Source organism: Sardina pilchardus, chromosome 3, assembly GCF_963854185.1.
Source record: "Sardina pilchardus chromosome 3, fSarPil1.1, whole genome shotgun sequence".
NCBI lineage: Eukaryota > Metazoa > Chordata > Actinopteri > Clupeiformes > Clupeidae > Sardina > Sardina pilchardus.
The window spans coordinates 37,724,268-37,750,261 of record NC_084996.1 but is presented as its reverse complement, the minus strand read 5'-3'; the positions used below and the strand labels follow the sequence as shown (position 1 = coordinate 37,750,261).

General features: G+C 44.8%; 1 protein-coding gene across 1 annotated transcript in view; it reads left to right on the top strand.

The window, feature by feature from the left end:
• LOC134077528 (alpha-1,6-mannosylglycoprotein 6-beta-N-acetylglucosaminyltransferase B-like) overlaps positions 1-25,994 on the top strand; it is a 92,073-nt gene that overhangs the window by 9,698 nt on the left and 56,381 nt on the right. The window contains exons 3-4 of the mRNA XM_062533192.1: positions 21,617-21,761; positions 25,249-25,358. Of these exons, the coding sequence (XP_062389176.1) occupies positions 21,617-21,761; positions 25,249-25,358 (255 nt within the window). The remainder of the gene's footprint in view (positions 1-21,616; positions 21,762-25,248; positions 25,359-25,994) is intronic.

The window sequence follows — 25,994 nt, the reverse complement described above, 5'->3', positions numbered from 1 at the left end:
GTGTTTCCCACAGATTGGAAGGCAATGTGTGGTGGTCGCCCCATGTCCGACGGGGGGGGGGTGCACCCATATTTTCATTGCATCGCTTTTTTATCGCTCTCCTTTCATATAATGTAAATTATGTTTTTAACAAGATGTAAAGCTTGTCTTTATTTGAAACACACACATTATGTAATTATTTACATTCTATATAATATACTGACATTTCTGGTATTCATAACAGCAAACTTTATGCAGATTATAGCCTACTATTCATATTACAACTCCACTTCTTAAATTCAGCTGTCTGGTTGAAGCCTCAAAATATTGTAAACAAAGTAGCAGGCTAAGCTTATCATACTCTACTGGTTGGACTGTTCAGTTTCCCCACATGTGTTTAAGTTTCAAGGTAAGCTAATACTTTTTCTCCTTGGGACAGACCCATTAAGTCTTGGAGTTGAAAATATTGGTATTGAGATGGTCAGTCAACTTGAATGCAAGAGTTTTAATCAAATACCTGCAGCATAGCCTACTAATGATGCTAACCGAATTTGACAGTAATTTAGCTAGTTCTGTGCGTCAATGCGTTCACGATTGTGAATGTTTTATTTGGATTAAATATGCATGTCGATGGCGGGTGTCCATTGAGCGCGCACGAGAGCCGGCCAATGAGAATGAGTTTACTTCTACTGTTTGGTAATTTAGTTGCACGCATAGTCTACAAAAGTTGCGGGAGAACTTTATGCTTCTACCCGAGCAGCGTCAGGTTCATCAGTGCGACCACCGACCACGCTTCCAGGGATGATCTTGTTGGTTTTCATGGAGATAGACGCGGTGTGCGCGGAGGTGATGGGCTGTGTGTGCCTGTGTGTGTGTATGAGAGAAAGACGCGTGAGTGACAGAGAGGAAGCGCAAGGAAAGGAAATTCACCTTAACGAATGCTGCGCGTTTTTCAATAGCGTTTCAATAGCGCACAATAAATAAATAAATAAAAAATAACGAAACGCAATATGTGGCGGCCGGTGCTGAATCTGTGGCGCACCGCCACAAATTTGTCTATGTGTGGGAAACACTGCTTTTTAAATTTAAATGCATTTCCCTTTTTGTGCTATAAATGCATGCCTTTTGCCTTCATACATGACTGGCAACACGGGGGACAAATAAAATAACATCCTGGTGTCTCAATATACAGAATTAATTAACTGGGAGGTGAAAACTCGAGACTGTTTCGCATTGGGGAGGTTTTTGCCTCAGTCTCCTCCATTATTTCTGCAGATCAGGACACCTTGGTTGATACCTTACATAAATCCTCATATCATGGGGTTCATGTCCTAAAGATTCTGACCTTTGGCTCCCAGACAATGATAGCATAGCATATTGTCATGGTTATACTAGGTAAGAGGCTATATTTAACTGTGTGATGAATTTTTGGCTAATTTGAGGGCGGAAATTATGAGATTTTTGTTAAGTATTGAAGTATTTTAAATACTCTAAATACAACCCCTCAAAGTATTTTGTTACAAAGTACATTTGATTTTTTCCAATCCTGCAAAATACAAATTACAAAATACACTAAAGTAATTAAATACGTATTTAAAATACATACAATTGAAATACTGCCCATGTCTGTGTGTGCGTAATATAGGTAGGAAGTAGGAGGAGGCCTGTATTGCACCTGGGTGGTGGGCACATGGTTTTTTACCAGCGCGAGAGATGCAGTGAAATGTTTGTTCAACTGGAACGAATAAACCAGCCACAAAAAATGGAATCTAAGCCTGGACATTGTTCTCTTGTCTGCGTACATTACCTGCCCAGGGTGCCAGAAGTTGCCGTTTAAGTATTTAATTTAAGTTTAATTTCCTAAGTTTAGTTTTCTTAAGTTTGGTCACAAACGGCCACTACATCAAGTAAAAAACCTGCCTATGGATTACTGAGAAGAAGTAAAAAAACCCGCCTATGGATTACTGAGAAGAAGTAAAAACCCGCCTAAGGATTACTGAAAGAAAGAAGAACTTTCCTGGAAATTCGCATCGGATATTATTGGAATACCCGACGATCAGCAGGGATTGTTCGATTCGCCATTCATGGATTGTCTGCTGGCGTGAGACAGAGGCCTGGCCCGAAAATCTCCAGTTGGTATGTGTACTACAAACGCCGTATAGGAAAACGGTTTCACGAAAAGTGACTTTAAACTTGGACAGTTTTAACATTAATTGGATGTACACTGTTGGATTATCGACGCACCAAGTGGCCTAGTGTGCGCTGCGGCTTGAGCGCTTGAAGAGGATTTGTTTGTTCGATAAAGTTGTTTCAATAACGTGGCCATCCATTGATAGCCTTGTTGCCCGATTGCGGATTATCAGCAGTTAAGTTTGCAACAAAATGACGGACCCAGAGACGGCACCCGATCTAGAAAGGCCGGAATCAAAGCGGTCAATCAAATTGACTTCCAAAGGAATGTGTCTGTACATACAAACTTGCCAAGAAAAACGCACTGCAAGAACTAATCAGGCACAAAAGCTTATGAAAAAAATCCGTGCGTTAATGGAATTAAGTGGAAGTGCCGTTGCAGTGAACACTCAGCTCGCTTTGTTCATTAATGTTATGATGAAGCACTCTCTATACATGAAACATTTATGGAATTGCCTCTACCAGAAGATGATCAAATACTTATCACTAAAACTAAAAACTTTGAGGAGAAGATGAAATCATGTCAAGCATTTATTGAAGAAGTGAAAGAGTGGCTGTCTAAAATTGGTCATCCATACTCACAACCAAAGGAACCCATCGACGTTGATGACGGAATACAACCTGAGGATAGTATTTCTAACGTTTTAAGCGTAAGATCAAGTTTAGCAAAAACACGCGCTACCGGCATATCAAAGACTTCTGCAACATCTTCGGCGCGCCTTAATGCGGAGGCCGAGAGAGCGGCTCTTCTCAAACGCTCCGAAGCTCTAAAAAGGAAACATTACATTACATTACAAGAGCAAGAGGACCGGCTTCGTAGAGAAAAAGAGCAATTGGCGCTTGAAACAGATCTAGCAGCAACAACCGCAAGGCTTCAGGTTTTAGAAACGAACACATCACAGCATGGTTCAAGACGAGCTAATGGAATGAACTCTTATTTGGAGAGGAGCAAAGCACAAAGATCCATCGGTTTATTAGATCCCCTTGCCACAGCTTTTGTCCCACATGATAATGATGTTCTTGCTGTACCTGATCCTGCACCAGTTGTTAGGCCAAGACAAAGATTTGCTATGCCAATGAATGGAATGCTGTTTGATTCAGAAGCCCCAGAAGTGCAGACTGCTTATGGACGTCAAATGGGGCCTATATTAAATTCTCAAACTCAAAACAGAAGCAACCAAAATGACATGTTGGGCATTATGCAAAAACAAAACGAAATCACTGCACTGTTGGTTCAGCAAAATGTATCCTCTGCTCTTCCTCCAAGAAATTTGCCTATTTTTGATGGAGACCCTCTTCAATATAACTCCTTTATTAGAGCCTTTGAAAATGTAGTGGAGAAGAAAACGAACGATCTCAGCGATTGTTTGCACTTCCTTGAACAGTACACTAGGGGGCAGCCAAAGGATCTTGTGCACAGTTGTCAACATCTGCCTCCAGATCAAGGCTATCACAGAGCCAAAAATCTTCTTGCTCAGCACTTTGGAGATGAACACAAAATCACATCTGCCTATATGGAGAAAATATTTAACTGGACACCCCTTAAAGGTGAAGATGTCAAAGGATTGCAATCATTCTCTCTGTTTCTCCGAGGATGTTCAAACCTAACAGAACAAATGATGTACATGAGGGAACTGGACTTACCATCTAACATGCGGAGCATCATTTTAAAACTTCCTTACAAATTAAGAGAAAATGGAGGAATATTGCTTGTGATCTGCAAGAAAGAAGAGGACAGAGAGCTATGTTCATTGATCTTGTTAATTTTATTGAGAGACAAGTTAAAATAGCTTTAGATCCAATTTTTGGAAACATTCAAGATCTTCCACATCCTAATGTCAAGCCCTCCGGTAGCAGCCAGCTACAGGAAAGAAGGAAGGGAAGCAGCTATGCCACAAATGTCACTCCTGTGAGAGAGGAAGATATGGCACAGTCTGCAGGATACAACACCCCCTCCACTCATTGCTGTCTGTTCTGCCGGCAGAGAAACCATACATTAGGTCAGTGTTCACAGTTTAAAGCCAAAGCACACAGGGACAAGATCATCTTCATTAGGGACCAGGGTATTTGTTTTGGTTGCCTGAAGGTAGGCCATATAAGCAAAGACTGTAGGAGTCGATTGGATTGCAGTGTATGTCACCAGAAACACCCCGGGGTCCTTCATATAGAAAGACAGGATAAAGGCACATTTGTAGAACAAGCTAAACACCCTGTGAGCTCTCCAAGGGATTCAACCGTAACCTCTCAGACGTGTGGCCATATTGGGGCCGGTGTGGAAGATGAGACTACCTTCTCTATTGTTGCAGTAACGGTGAGAAGCAAACTGACTAATAAGACCATGCAGACATATGCTTTTCTAGATCCTGGCAGTTCCGGTACATTCTGTACAGAGACCATGGCGAAAAGTCTGGATTTGCGAGGTAAGAGGACAAGCATTCTGTTGAAAACAATGGGCCAACAAAAGGTTGTGAATGCTCATGTTTTGTCAGGTCTTGAAGTGTCTGGCATGGGTGTTGAAGACTTCATAGAGCTTCCTGATGTTTTGACTCAAAGAACTATACCTGTGTCTACACTTAATATTCCACGACAAGCAGATATTGATCCATGGCCGTATTTGAAGGATGTAATACTCCATGACATTCATGCAAATGTTGATCTGCTTATTGGAACTGATGCCCCTAAGATTTTGGAGCCATGGGAAGTGATCAATAGCTTAAATGAAGGCCCATACGCTGTCAGAACCAGGGTTGGCTGGGTCGTTAATGGTCCTCTTCATAGTGGAAGCTGTAGAGGTAAGCGTGGCTATTCTGCTGTAACGACAAACCGCATCTCTGTTGAACACCTGCAGGAAATGCTTGTAGAACAGTATCACCATGACTTTAATGAGAAATCATCAGAAGAGCTGATTGAAGTGTCCAGAGAAGATATTAAGTTCATGCATATTGTCAATAGCACAGCCAATTATGCCTTGAGGAGAACTGCAGATGACAATGCAGAACACTTCCCCCCCAGAGGTTGGAGGATTCACTCTGTCAAAGTGGGCCAGCAGTAGTCGTGCAGTGTTGTGCTCTGTCAGCGAAGGCCACAGAGCAAAGGATATGATGGAGCTGGATTTGGATACAGATCAACTTCCTGTTGAACGTACATTAGGACTACAGTGGTGCGTTGAGACTGACCAATCTGGATTGAAGGCCTCAGCAAAAGAGCATCCACAGACGAAAAGAGACATTCCTTCGGTGGTCAGCTCCCTCTACGACCCATTGGGAGCTGTCATCAGAGAGGCAACTGATGTTGACCAGTGGAGATGTGTGGGGCCAAAGGAAAACCCAGCAGATGAAGCGTCAAGAGGAATGAGCGCAGAAGACCTCCTGAAGAGAGGGAGATGGATGGCGTTTTTCAATAGCGTTTCAATAGCGCACAATAAATAAATAAATAAAAAATAACGAAACGCAATATGTGGCGGCCGGTGCTGAATCTGTGGCGCACCGCCACAAATTTGTCTATGTGTGGGAAACACTGCTTTTTAAATTTAAATGCATTTCCCTTTTTGTGCTATAAATGCATGCCTTTTGCCTTCATACATGACTGGCAACACGGGGGACAAATAAAATAACATCCTGGTGTCTCAATATACAGAATTAATTAACTGGGAGGTGAAAACTCGAGACTGTTTCGCATTGGGGAGGTTTTTGCCTCAGTCTCCTCCATTATTTCTGCAGATCAGGACACCTTGGTTGATACCTTACATAAATCCTCATATCATGGGGTTCATGTCCTAAAGATTCTGACCTTTGGCTCCCAGACAATGATAGCATAGCATATTGTCATGGTTATACTAGGTAAGAGGCTATATTTAACTGTGTGATGAATTTTTGGCTAATTTGAGGGCGGAAATTATGAGATTTTTGTTAAGTATTGAAGTATTTTAAATACTCTAAATACAACCCCTCAAAGTATTTTGTTACAAAGTACATTTGATTTTTTCCAATCCTGCAAAATACAAATTACAAAATACACTAAAGTAATTAAATACGTATTTAAAATACATACAATTGAAATACTGCCCATGTCTGTGTGTGCGTAATATAGGTAGGAAGTAGGAGGAGGCCTGTATTGCACCTGGGTGGTGGGCACATGGTTTTTTACCAGCGCGAGAGATGCAGTGAAATGTTTGTTCAACTGGAACGAATAAACCAGCCACAAAAAATGGAATCTAAGCCTGGACATTGTTCTCTTGTCTGCGTACATTACCTGCCCAGGGTGCCAGAAGTTGCCGTTTAAGTATTTAATTTAAGTTTAATTTCCTAAGTTTAGTTTTCTTAAGTTTGGTCACAAACGGCCACTACATCAAGTAAAAAACCTGCCTATGGATTACTGAGAAGAAGTAAAAAAACCCGCCTATGGATTACTGAGAAGAAGTAAAAACGATCGATCTCAGCGATTGTTTGCACTTCCTTGAACAGTACACTAGGGGGCAGCCAAAGGATCTTGTGCACAGTTGTCAACATCTGCCTCCAGATCAAGGCTATCACAGAGCCAAAAATCTTCTTGCTCAGCACTTTGGAGATGAACACAAAATCACATCTGCCTATATGGAGAAAATATTTAACTGGACACCCCTTAAAGGTGAAGATGTCAAAGGATTGCAATCATTCTCTCTGTTTCTCCGAGGATGTTCAAACCTAACAGAACAAATGATGTACATGAGGGAACTGGACTTACCATCTAACATGCGGAGCATCATTTTAAAACTTCCTTACAAATTAAGAGAAAATGGAGGAATATTGCTTGTGATCTGCAAGAAAGAAGAGGACAGAGAGCTATGTTCATTGATCTTGTTAATTTTATTGAGAGACAAGTTAAAATAGCTTTAGATCCAATTTTTGGAAACATTCAAGATCTTCCACATCCTAATGTCAAGCCCTCCGGTAGCAGCCAGCTACAGGAAAGAAGGAAGGGAAGCAGCTATGCCACAAATGTCACTCCTGTGAGAGAGGAAGATATGGCACAGTCTGCAGGATACAACACCCCCTCCACTCATTGCTGTCTGTTCTGCCGGCAGAGAAACCATACATTAGGTCAGTGTTCACAGTTTAAAGCCAAAGCACACAGGGACAAGATCATCTTCATTAGGGACCAGGGTATTTGTTTTGGTTGCCTGAAGGTAGGCCATATAAGCAAAGACTGTAGGAGTCGATTGGATTGCAGTGTATGTCACCAGAAACACCCCGGGGTCCTTCATATAGAAAGACAGGATAAAGGCACATTTGTAGAACAAGCTAAACACCCTGTGAGCTCTCCAAGGGATTCAACCGTAACCTCTCAGACGTGTGGCCATATTGGGGCCGGTGTGGAAGATGAGACTACCTTCTCTATTGTTGCAGTAACGGTGAGAAGCAAACTGACTAATAAGACCATGCAGACATATGCTTTTCTAGATCCTGGCAGTTCCGGTACATTCTGTACAGAGACCATGGCGAAAAGTCTGGATTTGCGAGGTAAGAGGACAAGCATTCTGTTGAAAACAATGGGCCAACAAAAGGTTGTGAATGCTCATGTTTTGTCAGGTCTTGAAGTGTCTGGCATGGGTGTTGAAGACTTCATAGAGCTTCCTGATGTTTTGACTCAAAGAACTATACCTGTGTCTACACTTAATATTCCACGACAAGCAGATATTGATCCATGGCCGTATTTGAAGGATGTAATACTCCATGACATTCATGCAAATGTTGATCTGCTTATTGGAACTGATGCCCCTAAGATTTTGGAGCCATGGGAAGTGATCAATAGCTTAAATGAAGGCCCATACGCTGTCAGAACCAGGGTTGGCTGGGTCGTTAATGGTCCTCTTCATAGTGGAAGCTGTAGAGGTAAGCGTGGCTATTCTGCTGTAACGACAAACCGCATCTCTGTTGAACACCTGCAGGAAATGCTTGTAGAACAGTATCACCATGACTTTAATGAGAAATCATCAGAAGAGCTGATTGAAGTGTCCAGAGAAGATATTAAGTTCATGCATATTGTCAATAGCACAGCCAATTATGCCTTGAGGAGAACTGCAGATGACAATGCAGAACACTTCCCCCCCAGAGGTTGGAGGATTCACTCTGTCAAAGTGGGCCAGCAGTAGTCGTGCAGTGTTGTGCTCTGTCAGCGAAGGCCACAGAGCAAAGGATATGATGGAGCTGGATTTGGATACAGATCAACTTCCTGTTGAACGTACATTAGGACTACAGTGGTGCGTTGAGACTGACCAATCTGGATTGAAGGCCTCAGCAAAAGAGCATCCACAGACGAAAAGAGACATTCCTTCGGTGGTCAGCTCCCTCTACGACCCATTGGGAGCTGTCATCAGAGAGGCAACTGATGTTGACCAGTGGAGATGTGTGGGGCCAAAGGAAAACCCAGCAGATGAAGCGTCAAGAGGAATGAGCGCAGAAGACCTCCTGAAGAGAGGGAGATGGATGATGGGACCTGATTTCCTCTACAAGTCCAAGGATGAGTGGCTTAAGTTAGATGTAGACCTTCAGGTGATTCCTGGTGCAGATCCTGAGATCAAAAGGGACTTGACCGTGAATGCTGCTGTTAAAGGAATACGCCACCCAAAAATGAAATTAAGCTAGTCTCGGTCACCCCCAGAGTTAGAACAGTGAAAAAAAACCGGTTAAAATCCGTCCGGGCATTCTCCTGCTTTGGGAGCAGCGATTTTAGCTTTAGCTTAGCACAGTTGCTGTAGATGAAGGGTGTCAGTGAGCACGTCCTCCAAAAAAGTGACCGAGACGTCTACATTTTTTTCTAAATATATCTTGGGAGCCGTGTGTTCAAAACGAGTACAAATCATAATGCAAAATCGAACGAGACTATTACCTGGGCAGATCTTTACTTGGAACTATATTCAGCCTCATCGCCGACGAAGCACCGCTAGCTAGGCGCAAAGTTCTCACGTAGCAGTCTTGTAAACTCCCAACCATAGATTCGACTGGAAGTGGTGCTACGTGAGAACTTTGCGCCTAGCTAGCGGTGCTTCGTCGGCGATTTTCTATGGAGAGTCGGCGTTACCGGCGTCAAAAGCATTCTGGGCGTGAGCGTGGCCGGGCGTCAAAAAAAAGTTGAGCCTCAGTTAACTTTATGGTAATGAGCTATGACACGGTTCAGCGTCAACCAATCAGAATGTCAAACTCGCAGGATTGCTGCTTGTGGTTTGTTCGAATGTTTCACGTCATGGCTTTGACGCTTTGCCGCTTTCGGCGCCGCTTTTGGTCTGAATGCACAGTAAGAGATGTGCTAGTGGGAGAGCTTGTGTGTGTGTGTGTGTGTGTGTGTGTGTGTGTGTGTGTGTGTGTGTGTGTGTGTAAGGCTTTGTGACAAGAGCCGTCAGTCTGAGCAAATGCAGGGCTGAGCCGCGTGGTGCAAACACACACAACGCAGGTTGCATACTGTTTGTGTGTGAGAGAAGTGATGAGGAGATGGAGGAGCTGGGGAGAGAGGAGTGAGAAGGTGGAGGAGATGGAGGAGCAGGTGAGAGAGGAGTGAGCTTCGGGGAGTTTGAGGGAGAGGAGCACTCAGATAATCAATGGTCTTAAGAATAACTTGGAAGAACATTAGCTAATGTTAGCAAGTGGTTAGCCAACATGCTCAGCACATTTTGCTCCAAGTGGACAAGCAGCCAAACCTATGTTATTGAAAATAATGTTTCGAAGAAATATCTGATCTGGTTTAAAATGGTTGTAATGTAGTTAATGCCTACCTTGGGTGTAGTGAAGGCAGTCATCCAGGATTTGATTAGTGACAGCAGAATAGCAGTTGGACAATGGAGCGGGCGAAATGCGAGCTTCATATGGAGGTTACAATGAGCACTTTCAGTTTCACTTTCATCATATAAAACCAGATGCCTCTGCCTGGTAGGGTGTGTGAGGTCACCCACAACCTTATTTGAAAATGTCATGAAGCAAATGCTAACATACTTTCTATGATGTTTATACAGTATGTAATATTTGTATAAGAGACCTATTGATATTATGGATGTGTATGATGAAGTGTGAATATGAGATAATATACCCTAAATCAAAACAAATCTTGTGTGTGGTTGCGATTAGTTGTGTGTGTTTGTGTGTGTGTGTGTGTGTGTGTGTGTGTATATATATGTATATGTATGTGTATATGTTTAAATGTTTCCAATATTCTACAATGTCTATAATCACTGTTTTAATAATGTGATATAATGGATCCTGTATAATGGATCCTGCAACCTACAGTAATTATATATCATGTGACTAATTGGATTTAAAAGGGCAGCTGTGTAACACTTTCTGGAAGTCTGAGGAAGGGCCGTAAAGGCTCGAAACGTCACTGAGTGCTTGGAGTAGATGGTGGTAGAGGAGTGAGCTTGGAGGAGGTGGTGGAGAGATTGAAGGAGATGGAGGAGTGAGCTTGGAGGAGATGGAGGAGATGGGGAGAGAGGAGTGAGAGAGGAGTGAGCTTGGAAGAGATGGAGTAGTTGGAGAGAGAGGAGCTTGGAGAAGATGGAGGAGCTGGGGAGGAGGTGGAGGAACTGAGGAGGAGATGGAGAAGGTGGAGGAGAGAGGGTTGAGCTTGTGTGGACACACACACACACACACACGCATGCATGCGCGCACACACACATGCATGAACGCACGCACGTGCACACACACACACACACACACACACACACACACACACACACACACACACACACACACACACACACACACACAGGAGCCCACTCTGTGCAGGCCAGGGGGCTCTGCTTCTCTCCAGCTCAGTGTTTCATTGCAGCGCTGCTGATGTGGGGCTCACCCAGCATACTGTAGGTGCTGTGGCTGCTAGGACTGTAAATAATTCTGCCAGGAGTTGCTGAGGGCAAACCAAAACACACCAGTGTGCTGTAAACAAACTGGAATACATATAAAGTGCAGAAACTTCAGCATGTTTCAGTAATGAAACACACACACACACACACACACACACACACACACACACACACACACACGTGCACACACACAGACGTGCACGCACACACATACGTGCGCACACACAGACGTGCGAACACACACGAACACACGCACACTGCTGGTATGTGTAGTGGAACTGCCAAAGAGATACAGAGATGAGGAAACACCTGTGGCAGCTCAGCCTGACTCCACATTAGGAGTTATTATAGTTTATGTGCCGGTATTTTATCACATTACATTACATTACACGATGTTCAAATACTTTCTTGTATCACTTTGTATCACCTATCTCTACCCCCAAAACCATTTGGACAATACACCAGCATAACAAGTCATATTTATTCTGATCTTAAAAATGAGTGTGTCTTTGGAGTTCAGCAGCCAGTCAAATCACACCCACACATTTGAAATGCGAGGACATGCTTAGGTTATGAAACCAGTGCGTGTGTGTGTGAGCGTGAGTGCTGCTTTGTGCTGCACCGAGGAGGTTGTCCTCATGAGGATCCGGTGTTCACTTGAGACCGCCGTGTTCTGTGTGTGTGAGTCTCACGGATGTGTGTGTCCGTCCAGACAGTGGGGCTTCAGCGATGGGAGTGAGCAGAGGCTGTGTGCCTGCGCTCACCAGGGGGATGCTGACTCCAGCGCAGAATAATCTCATCAAAAGAGCCACGGCTCAGGACAGAGTTTTCTGGAAGATTCCTGCCTCTGACTGTCACTGTCACCCCCCCCCCCCCCTCCCCCCCACCAACACACACAGGCAGGCGCACACACACACACACACACACACAAACACACACCACACACACACACACACACACACACACACACACACACACACACACACACACACACACACACACACACACACACACACACACACACACACACACACACACACACACACACACACACACACACAAACACACACACACACACACACTTCCACTTCTGTGGGTTAATCAGCCAGGTGAGGATGTGGCCGACACACTCTCTATGTGTCCTGTGTGACCTGACACGGCGCAAAAACGACTTTTTGATTTGATTATTTTTGCACATGACAGGCCATTGATTTGTTTGAGCTTTGGTTATTGCCTATGACATTTAGCAGCCGTTATTGAGCAGCAGCCTTCTGGAGGGGTCTACTGGGCTGGCTAGATGGTGCTCGCCGTATTTGTCTGTGTGTGTGTGTGTCTGTGTGTCTGTGTGTGTGTGTGTGTGTGTGTGTGTGTGTGTGTGAGTGGAGGGGTCTGATGGGCTGGCTAGATGGTGTTTGGCTGATAAGATTTTATTCACTTGTGCTCATCTTAGCAGGTTGGTATAAAGTAGTAGGCTACTGACTGCTGAATTTGCACTTCTTCGGCACTGATGATCAAAATATCCACTGATAAGCCCTCTTACTATTAGGAGTACTATACTGTTAAACTTTGCACTTTGAATGTGTGAAATAACTCTGGTAGCTGTTTTTTACTATTAACGTTTTATTATAATGCTATAAATTGCATGATGAATGTATGATAAGCTGGTATAAAGAGTGGTTTTCCTGCTACTGCAAACTGGATAGTAAATCTGTAAGGTTTTATCAAAGATCCTTTAGAGCTTTCTCAACCGTCTCTGGTATTATGCCAGGACTATGAGTGTGTGATGTGACTGACCAGTGGTTCTAGAAGGAAGCTATAGAATCCTCATCTCCAGCCATTTTTAGTGACAAAATAAGATCATCTTAGAAATACTTAATGAAGGGATAATTAATAATTAGTTTAAACTTGGAATGTGGGCTGAAGTAGTTTAATGGTAGCATCTATTTCTACATGTTTTTAATGATTTAATGATAACATAATACCCAATTGCACATATATCATGTGATCTATTATATATGTTTTATATATAGATCTGTTCATCATATTTATATTGTACATTTCATTACTACACCGTACTTTTAGAACATGTCTGCTTTTGTTGACAGCCTGCTTAGGAGCCTTTGCTTTGTTAGTCTGTTGATTCCGTTTGCGGAGACAAGTAGTGAAATGAAGTGAAGTTCCATCAGGCTTTGTGATGCGATGTGGAGTCCCAGCTCGGCGGAGAGCTACTGAAGCATTTAGAAGTACATCTTGACGTGTTGTCAGTCTGATTGCTTCTCTGATGGCTGTGCTACGGCAACAAGCAGACCGACGTGACAGCCCTCAGAGAAGCACAAGGCCTCTCACAATTTCCAGCATGATTGATGCTAATTTCTACTCAACTGGTAAATCATTTTGCGTGGCTGTGTGTGTGTGTGTGTGTGTGTGTGTGTGTGTGTGTGTGTGTGTGTGTGTGTGTGTGTGTGTGTGTGTGTGTGTGTGTGTGTGTGTGTGTGGGTGTGGGTGTGTGGGTGGGTGGGTGGGTGTGTGTGTTAGTGTTTGCGTGTGTGTGTGCATGCATCCGTGCGTGCGTGTGTTAGTGTGTGTGTGTGTGTGTGTGTGTGTGTGTGTGTGTGTGTGTGTGTGTGTGTGAGTGTGAGAGTGTGTTAATGTGTGTGTATTTGTCTGTCTGTCTCTCTGTCTGTCTGTCTGTATGTAAGCAACACATATGATGACTTGGCTGAACTGGGATCTCAGATTGATATTCTGTGTGATTAGCGGAGACACTGCGATATCTCTCCAGACTTAGAGCACCCGCTCCAGCTTGTCGTTTGCCCTGGTGCTCTCTGTATGGAGATCCCATCACTGTGAAACACATCGTCTGATGCACATCTGACTCCTTCTGTGACCGTGAGACAGATGCCACACACAATTCCCATCTAATCAGCTTGTGCTGGTCAGGATATTCATCTTTCTCTGGCTGTCTCTTCCATTCATGCATTCATTCATTCGTTCGTTCGTTCGTTCGTTCGTTCGTTCGTTCGTTCGTTCGTTCGTTCGTTCGTTCGTTCTTTCGTTCTTTCGTTCGTTCGTTCTCTCTTGCTTTTTTCTCCACCGTATCAGTTTTTATCTTTCCATCTCTTTATCTCTGTCCACACTTCATAGCCTCAGATTCTATGCACCTTTACGCATAAATACACAATCACACCAGTTCAACATAGATACACACACACACGCACACATACTGTACACACACACGTGCGCACACACACACAGACACAGACACACACACACACACACACAGACACACAGACACACACACACACACACACACACACACACACATACACACACACACACACTCTCTGTCTCTTTGTGGGACTTTCCGCCCAGTCTAAGTCTGAATATGTGGTGTACATTTTTCTTTTTAATTGAACTTTGAGAGACAATCTGATAAGTTGCTGCTGGAGCGCTTCCTTCCGTCACATCCTAAGCTGTCAGATGAAAATGAGGCCATGGGGGATAAGCAACGCTAGTTATCCACTCGAGTAGACTCTCCTCCTCACTCACTCACACACACACACACACACACACACACACACATACCAGATGCGGCTAGACACGTGGGCTCACACCCTCTCAGCCTCAGTGGTAATGAGGATATGGAGGGTAGGTAGGACGGGTGAAATGTGAAGAATATGCCTAAAGCTTGTCAGTGTGTGTGTGTGTGTGTGTGTGTGTGTGTGTGTGTGTGTGTGTGTGTGTGCGTACTTGTATGTGCATGTGTGTGTGTGTGTGTGTGTGTGTGTGTGTGTGTGTGTGTGTGTGTGTGCGTACTTGTATGTGCATGTGTGTGTGTGTGTGTGTGTGTGTGCGCGTGCGTGCGTGCGTGCGTGCGTGCGTGTATGGGATAGATGGCCAGAGGATATGTGAAAGGAGGTTTGATATGGGATTAGATCCCTGGTATCAGAAGGCAGCCACCTCAGCAGCGCAGGAGAAGCTGAGGCAGCACAACGACATGGACGGTCCTCTATGGGCTTATGGACCACAGTATATACTACTGTGCTCATCTGGATTTTAGATTGCTTCTAGAAGTGTGTGTGTGCGTGTGTGTGTGTGTGTGTGTGCGTATGTACGTGTGTGAGTGTTTGCCTGTGTGTGCATGTGTTTGTGTGTGTGTTAGGGCTGTGCGGTATACCAAATATACTCGATATATCGCAGTTTGCTGTACGTGAGATTCATGAAAGTGTTATATCACAAATATCGAGTATTTCACCATCATCGTTTTTTAAGCGGCAACGCTTTGCCGTTTGCTGTCCCCATCTCTCTACACTTGCCCTCACTCCCTTCTGGCTCCTGGCAAGAGTTTAAGACTTTCACCTCTGGTTTCACATGCAAATATAAAATGACATAGAAACCACCTGTGAATCACCATGTTTTAATGCAGATCTAATTTGCGGGAATTGGACTGCTATGATTTAGTCTAGCCTACTACGTCTGGTATAATTTAAAGCATCACAGGGTAAAAGTGAGAAGTCATTTAAAGGAAAATTCTAAATATCGAGATATACAGTATGATATACATCCCTTTTGTTTAATGACCACTTCTCCTCCACACCCAACACATAACCCTGTACACTCAGCTTCTCATATCTTATCTTATGAAATAGACCAAAAATTTTGCAATATAATTTTTTTGCCATATCGCCCAGCCCTAGTGTGTGTGTACAGTATGTGTGTGTGTGTGTGTGTGTGTGTGTGAGTGAGTGAGTGAGTGAGTGAATGAGTTTGAGGCAGTTTCTACTTAGTTGTCAGTAGCTTTTGCTTAATGCCCTTAGATTTCAAACTAGGACAAATCCATCCTCAGCCTGTTCCATGGTGTTTAGTCTCAGCTTTTTGACTCGGTGATGTGATGTGGTTCGATTATCTTTAAAGAAACTCAGCCACTTCTTCCGTCTTCCGATCAAGAATTCATGAGAGCGTTTCCTAGTTTCCTCGCTTCCTCGTAATGACATCAGTCAAATGTTGCCTCGCGCTCTCATTAGTATCCCAGCCAGCCCAGAGACAGGCGCTGAGGACTGAGGACTAAAGGCTGAGGCCTGAATAGTGCGGCTCTATCTCCGCAAGCGCTCCGCTCCACAGCGCTGTCTCGCTGCCTCATGCTGAGTCCAAACACGCTTCAGAGAGCAAAGTTCTGCCTCAACCCCATATGTCCTCATTTCGGAGTTCAGGATTCTTACTCTCATGAATGACAGACAACTTCACTGGCTGTGTGTGTGTGCGTGTGGGTGCGCGCGTGTGTGTGTGTATTATCCTGAGATGTGAGAAGCAGCAAACGCTCCGTTCCTGCCAGCTTCAGTTACATGTGCCAGTTACAGGTTCAGCTGTTGTCGTCAGTAGCAGAGTCGAGGAAACAGCAGTCACAGCCACAACAAACCAGTATCACTATCAGCCTTTTCTGTCAGTGAGTGGACGATAAGCATACTGCCTGTTGGAGTCTCCTATGAAGTAGAAATAGACAGCAGTGTTCAACCCAAGCACTGTCCTGAGGTTGACCTTGATAGACACTTCATTTCATCATCATCATGTCGATTCCAAAGTATTAAAACATTTTTTAGATAAAGTGTAAACATATCTTTATTCTTTATTCCTGTAGTCTTTGCTCTAAGGTTTAAGTATGTTAAAACTTAGTGTGACGGAGCACCGGCACTACAGTTGAGTCTGCGCGATGACAGCCATACCAACAGGCCTGGCTCTTTGGCTTTGTGTTAAGCTGCAGGGTTAGTACCCCGGAGACCCGGGTTCAAGACCGGGTACTGCTCTATCCCTGCGCTACAAATGGTGTCGGATAGCTTGCCCAACATGTGAGCCATACTGTATGAGGGACCCCCGGGATAGGTTGACCCTGGTGTGAGGGACCCCAGTGATGGGTGAAGTATGAGTGTAGGGCACCCTGGGATGGGGGAAGTATGGCTGGTGGTTGCACAAGGGAGGCCAGTGTGCATGAAGTGCATGAGTATGCTTCCTGAAGGGGAGGGCAGCGTGACTGAGGACCGGCACTAGTTGAGTATGTACTTTGACCAGGGGCTCTTTGGTATGGCAGTCATTGCAGTCTTTGGCGTTGTAGTCAAGCTGCAGAGTTAGTGCCTAGGCCTCCTATAAGTCAAACTGCAGAGTTAGTGCCTAGGCCTCCTAACTGTGTAGTACCCAGTACCCAGCTTGACTGGGTGGGGTCACTGTTCTGTCCCTTTTGTTTTTTCGCCACATTTAGTATGTGTGTAGTAGTGTTTACAAGAACTGTTCCACAAACATATACGTAAGGGATAACGGCCGACGAGGTGACCGGTTCGATGGAAATAATGGCTAGGTGGAGGTCTAGAACTCCGGCGACGTGCGAAGCACGGAGACGGAGTTACCTCCGCCGTGCCATTATTTCCATCGAACCGGTCGACCTCGAAGGCCGTTATCCCGCTTATCTCCCGTTTGTATTCATAACCTGTATATTTAGAACATAGTTTTATTCCACCGTTGCGTCCGTTAACATCGCTAAAACTGTCTTGACTATGGGACTACTTTCTGCCACATATCAACTTTCTACTTGCAGGACAAAACTGCCGTTACTAGTTCTAAAATGGATGGTTGCTATGGCCAAAGGCCAGTCGTTAGTTCTAAATGGCTGGTTGCTACGGCCAAAAGCCAGTCGTTAGTTCTATCTCTCCCGTTGTCAAGCGGCCATATCCCAGGATTCTGATTAACTTTAACTTTGAAAGATCGCTACTTTTATAGCCTACATGGCATCCAACTAGCTACAATCCACCTCCGTCATATGCTACAATGTTACTATGGTTCTGCACGTCTGTATTTCAGCTTGGATGCTACGTGACAGTTCATTTAAACTTCGCAACGAGTTTGGCGAATTAATATTAAAGTGTGTTACGGGAACTACTTCAGAGGTAGCAGGTTATACGAAGTTAATGGCCACCCCATCAGCCAATCAGAGAAGAGAATTCCATTGTTGAGGGAGATAAATTAAAATACTTGAATATTCCCATTCCAAACCCTATTAGCGTAGGTTCTCTTTAGAACAGCCTCTGAGCTGTCTGTGACACTAGTGGTCGCTGCAGAGTGACCCTGGGGCACAGTGATGCTGATGGTGCTGTGCTGGTCACAGGGACACGTCTCTTGTGAAGACAGGGCCGTCTCTGTGCTCTTCAGTCATTACGCTGTGAGTGCTCAGCATCGCGCTCCCTCGGATCTAATCTCCTAGGTGACACCTTCCTGCCGCCGCCACCCACCCAGATGAAGACAGTGGAAACCTAACCCCCCTCCCCCACACACACTTACACACATATACACAGAGAGAGAGAGAGAGAGAGAGGGACACACACACAAACACACACACACACACACACACACACACATCCATCCCCAGATATCGATTCGGTGGTGAGGTAATGAATCATCAGTGTACTTGGCAGCTTGCCGAATAAGGGATTTAAGGGAGCTAATAAAAACATCATGAGGATTGGGTTGCGTACAGCTACCGGATTAGCGTCGACGCCACCGTGCCACGGTGCCACACAATGCCGCGCCATCCCTGGGCGAGGTTGTTCCAGAGTGTCAGCGTCCAGCAAATAAAAAAACAGCCGAGCGAGGGGGGAAATCCGGGTTGTACCGGGCAGTCCCGACAGACCCCCCGGCCGCTCCAAACGCTGCCGCCGCCGCGTGACTTGGCAAACGGAGGAACGTTCCTGCCAATACTATCAGGGTCCTCATGCGCCCATCTGAACCTAATATATGGCAGGCAGGACGCACAATGAAGCCCGCAGAATCGGCAAGACCCAGAGACGCGCCTCGCCCCTCTCCGAGCGAGCGTCCGGCGGGCCAGCAACGCTGATGCATCTGTAATGAGGCCGCGCTGCCAGAGCGCCTTCGCCAGACGCTGCGCTCTGTAGCCTGCAGTGCAGTACGCTGGCAATCGGCTTTCAAGTGTGTCCCGTTCCTCTCACACACTCCGTTCATCATTAGACACAGACGTGCTCTTTCACGCTAACTAAAAAACTTTGTTAGAACAGACTAAAAAAAAAAAAAAAACATCTTTTTTTTAACAACGTTGTAAAACTTTATGCAAATGGCTGATTCTGGTGCTTCTTTTAATCACTGATATTTAAACAACCTTGTGCAATTTCAAGAGCTCTAAAAGTAAATTTTCCAGCTGCTGTGTTGAACCATAGATTTTCAGTTTGAACAAAAGTGCTCCGACATAAATATGGAACAGTTTTCTCCAGCCCATATTATGCTAACTGATGTTAAGAGTCTCACTGGCCTTGAATTCATTCTGCATTTGTTTGTGTATTGGTGTTGCATAACAGATCTGAATACATATTCCTTACCATTCCCCATTCTATTTCCAACATGTAGTCGTTTAACAGTCACCTATTACACTAGTAAGTCAGCATTTGAATCGGTTCCTACAGGGTTTCTGGTTGAAATGTTAAAAACCAACGCAAATGGAAAAAAATGACTTTAGCATAGTAATCTACAAAATGTGGACTTTGAAACTGTTTTTGTCCCCAAGTTACCATCAGCTCAATTTTTTTTTTCTGTGCCTCCGGAAATGCCCGTTTGTTTCTGCAGTTGAAAGGGTCTATATCACTTAAATCTCGACCCAGCCCTAATCTCATCTCCCTTAATCTTAATCTGACCATCCTGCTCTGTAACCATCATCTCAGCCCACTGAAGTTTCCATGCATACCTCTCCCCTTATACAGTTCTCTTGTTGATCAAAGTGTTTTTAAAACTGGGCCTGCAGCCCATGAAGATCAATCCTGCTCTAATTAAGTTTTTTTTTCCCGCCTCCCATACCTCCCTGCTTCTGATTAACCACTTGGTCCGTGCTGCGTTTCTATGGTGATTTACTCCGGGCTTGTTTTGGATTCTGACAGAGGTGACTTCCTTGCGGACGTTGATAAATGAACTCCGACAGCGCGCTAGACGAGGGAGCGTGCTCACCGTGCAGTTTCTCGGGCTTAATGCAATTGATTCGCCGGCAGAACGGAGCGAGCAGAAGATTGCTTGCCCCTTGCACTAATTTTAAACAATCGAACGCCAGTTTGGGTTACAGCCTCATAATCCAGGCGGGTCCGCGCAACGGAACCCCATGCTCGTTATGCAGTGGGGGCTACTGACAGGTGAACAACAGTGCGCTTGGCCAAACTAAAGGGAGCCAGATAAGCTCCTTTCCTACCCTCTGGGCGTCAGCTAAAGTTAAGCACATCTTTTCCCATACAGTTGTCCAACGCAAGCAATCTGCCCATGTCCGTCTCATCTGGATTTTGAGCATCTGTGACTTTGTATTGATTCTAATGAGATGTATGAAAACAAAACAAAAAAAACGCTGGCAGCTCAGCTAAAGCCCATCTTTCCCATACAAATCTCTAACAGCAGCAATCTCTCATCCAGTATTGTATTGATGCTAATGAGACATATGAAAGCAAAACACTTTACAATTCCCTCTACCAACACGGCTTTAATCATAGCATAAATAAACTATGAGCTGCTCTAGCACCCATTAGGCTAGCACTGTTCATGTGGAGGCTTATGGTATGCAAACTACAGAATTATGGTATGCAAACTACTGGCCATCCTGGATCTGCTTATTACTGTATTTATTGTTTAAATACTACAGTATGTGCAATTTTGGTCATTGAATATAACATTATTGTGGATTCCACAGTATAGCTTCTATATACTGTAAGGCTAAAAGGCATGCTGTTGTGTGAGCCTATAAGTCTCGTATTGACAACTCACATGTGCATTTACTAGTGCTGCTGTGTGCATGGAAGCATGACATGCGTCAGAATGTGTGTGTGTGTGTGTCTGTGTCTGTGTGTGTGCGTGGGTGTGTGTGTGTGTGTACGTGTGTGTGTGTGTGTGTGTGTGTGTGTGTATATGAGTGTTTGTGTGAGTGCGTGTCTGTGTGTGTGTGTGTGTGTGTGTGTACATGTATGTGTATGTATGTATGTATGCATGTATGCAAGCGCACGTGTGTGTGAATGTGTATGTGGATATGGGAGCGCATGTGTGTGTGTGTGTGTTTGTGTGTGTGTACACTGTGTAATTTGCTAGGTGAGATCAGGAGCAGCGTTCCGCTTGAGCTGCGTGTGTGTGTGTGTGTGTGTGTGTGCACGTCGGGTCTCAGTTCAAGCGGAGCTGGAAGAGAAGGCAGGAAAAACAAACTGTCAGGCTAATTTAATGCCTTTGTTGTTTGGCCGAGGCATGCCATTGTTCTCTCCCAGTATCTCTGGCGTTTTAATGCAGGCTGGGGAGACAGAAGGGGTATAAAAATAAAACTCAGACCAAGTTGGTGTTGTGGTTCATTCACAGACGCTTACAAGGTCAGCTTATATAAGAGTCTTAAGAGACAACTCTATGTCTTTAGACCGTGTAAAAGCTCAGGCTTCACATTCCAGCCCAATGATGACAAAAGGGCTAAGGTTTGTATCAGATAAACATTTCTAACTGATATTATCAATGTGTGTGTGTGTGTGTGTGTGTGTGTGTGTGTGTGTGTGTGTGTGTGTGTGGGTGTGTGTGTGTGGGTGTGTGGGTGTGTGTGTGTGTGTGTATCCTGTACAGTGCTGGGGGGTCTAGAGTCTCGCGGGGTGCTGAAGAAGATCAGTGACATGCTGGAGGTGATCATGAAGAGGATCGACAGCCTCTCCAGACTGGGCAACACCAGCGACGCCCACAGACTAGACGAGCTGAGCTCCGCCCTGGACAGGTAACACACACACACACACACACACACACACACACACACACACACACACACACACACACACACACACACACACACACACACACACACACACACACACACACACACACACATTCACACACAGACACAAACAAACACAAACAAACACAGTCACAGGCAAACACACTCACACACACACACACAGAGACTCATACACACACACATATTCACGCAGAGACACAAACAAACACACGCATACAGTCACAGGCAAACACACACACACACACACATGCTGTCTCACACACACACACACACACACACACACACACACACACACACACACACACACACAGTAACAGGGAGAGAGGGAGAGTGAGAAAGAAAGTAACGTGTTGAATTGTGTTGAGATTCCTATCTGAACCTGTATGCTTCTGTGGGCATGAACAATGGACGCCACAAAGCATCTCATAACATCTACTGTAGTTATGATACCCCTCCCTCTTTCAGGATCTTTCAGGTCGTGATTGTGAAAGGCTACTGCTGAACCAGCAGAACCTTCTCTCTCTCTCTCTCTCTCTTTCTCTTTCTCTTTCTCTCTCTCTCTCTCGCTCGCTCTCACTCTTTTTCCTCCTCACTCTTTCCTCTTTTCCGAGTCTCCATGGCAACAGACAGTCCATCACATGCGTGTCTGCATCGTGTCGTGACTTGACCACTTCTGGACCCTCGTCCCACTGGACATGACTTGGCCTTGGAGCGGAATATATAGCCATGCATCAGCAAACAGCCAGGATGCATGCTAAATTGACAGATACATGTATTGTGTAAGGATTAGTTAGGAATATCCACAGCGGGTTTGGGTTTGCATGCAAAGTTACTACTGCTTGCTAGAAACCCGCATGGAGATCCCAAAACCCTATCAAAAGGATACTTGAAAGTTTACTCTTTTCCAGGCAGTATTGAACATTATACTGTATGTAAAGTATGAAGTGTGATATAGCGAAACACTTGAGATGTTTTGTTTCTCTCTCTATTCTTTTTCTTTCTCTTTTTCTCTCTCTCTCTCCCTCTCTCTCTCTCTCCCTGCGCCTATGGACTTCTCTCTGAGTGTGCAGTGTTATTCACAACAGTATTCACTCTGACCAGCCCTGCTGTGTGCTTACCCAGCCTCCTTCAGTCCTGCCTTGTTTCTCTCCTCAGCCCACGGACACATTAGACGTTAGATGGTAGACGTTAGGCCTTAGACGTTCAGCGTTAGACATTAGATATTAGACTATAGAGGATAGGCGTTAGACATTAGATGTTAGACGATAGAGGATAGATGTTAGACGTTAGACGTGCGGCGTTAGACATTAGATGTTAGACGACAGATGTTAGATATTGGATGTTAGACGTTAGGATTTAGACGTTGCAGTAGGCGTTAGACGTTAGACGATGGATAGCCTGTAGCCTCAATGCTGCCTGCTGCCTCTGGGCTTTAATCATCCCGTATGAGTGACAGGAAATGGGTAACCGAATGCTAGACAAGTTTATTTATACAGCACTTGCAAAGTGTAGCGCATTTGGAGAAAAAAATCATCCTTTTGTATAAACAGGCGATTTCACAACATGAAAGAGCTTCCTATGAATAGTGCCAAAATGGCAAGCGGAGGACAAATACCAAAGCTATAGATTAACATTTCTGAGGGTCAGGCGTGGGTTTTGATTTGGCCTGGTGCCTTTTTGAGATTTCTTTTCAGTTTTTCTTCCTTTTTATACACACCTCATCTGCCTCAGCCTCTATGGACACCATGGTTGTTTTTTAAGTAACAAATCTGTCTCTCTCTCCCTTCCTCTCACTCTATCTCACTATCTCCCTCTCTGTCTCTCTCTCTCTCTCTCTCTTTCTCTCTCTCACCCTGTCCCTCTGTCTCTCTCTCTCCCTCACACTCTGTTTCTCTCCTCTCTCTTTCTCTCTCACTCTCTCTCTTTTTCTCCCAATCTCTATCTCTCTCCCTCACTCTCTGTTTCTCTCCCTCTCTCTCTTACTCCCTCCCTCTTTCTCTCTCCCTATCTCTCTATCTCTCTCCCTCTCTCTCCTTCTCTCTCTCTTTCTCCCTCCCTCTTTCTCTCCCTATCTCTCTCTCTCTCCCTCTCTCTCCTTCTCTCTCTCTTTCTCTCTCTCTCTCTCTCTCTCTCTCTCCTTCTCTCTCTCTCTCCCTCCCTCTCTCTCTCTCTCTAGTCAGTTTTCTCTGAGACCCGTGGGCTGATGACACTAATTGTTCTCAGTCCCGGCGGTTCTCCGAGTTGCCCGTCACGTCTTGCTGAGTCAGACTGTTATCAGCGCCAAATAAATTGTGTCAGGATTGAAAAGCGTTCCATTTCACGCTCCGGCCAGAAGGCTCCATAATTAGCATTCATACGTACGTCCACTTTGTGTTTAGCGAGTGGACGGACCTCTCGCATACGGCAGCGTCACATTCGCTCAAAGTGGTCAAGATGGAGCCACAGCCTGAGATCAGTCAGGACTTGTACAGTGGAGCTTTACAACCTCTTGAACCTCTTTGATATTTCTCAAAATCTGCATCAAATATGACTGGAAGGTCATAAAAGAATGATAGAAAGAAGCGGATGTCATTTTTCATGTACTTTTTGATTAACCGATGAGAGATCCAACTTTGGTTGAGTGACTTTAGGGTGAAAAAGTTTCAGCTGAACCAGCTGAAAAAGCAGCTTTGAGTGAATTTTCAAGCATTCATATGATTTAATTTATTCACTTTTGTCCATAGCAATTTGCAGAACATCATCAGCATCTTCGTCTACAGAAACCTTATATCTGTTTTGATAACGGTTTCTTTACTACTGCTAAAAGTGTGTACTGTAACTACCACAGGTTCTGTGTTACTGTCACTATTTGTTAGCCTGATGAGCCAGACCCACATCAAGATGTACTGTACTGTAGGGTCTGAGAACTCACCATAGCAGGGTTCAATCGGAGGGGTGGAATAAACGGTTGTCTTTCACATTTCAGATTCGTCAAACATAGTCAATTCCCGCTCCACACAACAGTATAGCGCTAAACTAATCATCTTCTTGTTTTCAAGTAGCAGAATGTTTAACGGTCGCAACTTCTGGTCGCAGGTCAGTCATCATTATGTTAAGACGACTGCATAATGTGGTTATTTCTGAGATTCTGATTTAACCATGACGTATGCCCGCCTACCGTCTCTATACACGATGTGATTGGCCTGAGAGAAGTTACCTCGAGGCAGTTCGCAAGCCAACAGAGAGTTGCTAGACTACCCTGACAGCGAATTAGATTTGCTGCCGCTTGGGGCGTCTAGATTTCTAGGCTAGGTTATTTCTAACTATTTGTACATCATGATGTAACATCAAATGGCATTGGTATGTTGTCTGTATGTATTCTCAAATGTTTGATTGTTTGTTTTCTCTATGTGTGTGTGTGTGTGTGTGTGTGTGTGTGTGTGTGTGTGTGTGTGTGTGTGTGTGTGCGTGGCTCTCTGGCTATTTAAAGGTTCCAGCCCATGGGCCTGGTTGAGCGCATCCAGGCCATTGCGCAGAACGTGTCGGACATGGCCGTGAAGGTGGAGCAGATCCTGCAGAGGAGCCGGAGTGCCAACAAAGGTGCGTATGAGACTGTAATGGCCTAGGGAACCATACAATGAGGGAGGACGGAGGCGTGATAAGTTTAAACAATAGATGGTGGTTTATTAACCAAATTACGATGAAATAATACCATAACAAAGCCGTAGGTAGATAGGTAGCGATCAGTGATCAGTGGTGAAGTGCGGGCGTGTGTTGCGTGTAGGTAATATAGTGTGTGCGTGTTGCATGTTACAATCAATCAAATAATAACTAAAGCTAAAGCAGCAGCAAGCCAGCCCGGCGTTTGGCCTACATGCCAAAATCAAAAGATAGAATGCTGGAATCCGGAGCACCATATAGGCCGCGGACCTGGCGACCCCGCCCACCTCATCAGTCCTAATTGGGAGGAGACAGAGACAAACACAGCAAGGCCTTGCGGCCGTCACAAGACCCATATCGATTTCAGTCGCTCATTCAGACTGCAGTTTCTCCAACAAAGGTGCAACTTAGACCCGTATCAATTCCAATGGCTACTACTCAGACTGTATAGTGGCTGTTCAGAGTGAAGTCTATTTCAGAGCGACCTCTTCGCAGCATCTCAGTTGAACTGCTCTTTCCTAACTTGCTGCTAAAAGGTTTCTATCAGCCTCAAGCCCCTGTGGGACTCTATAGCAT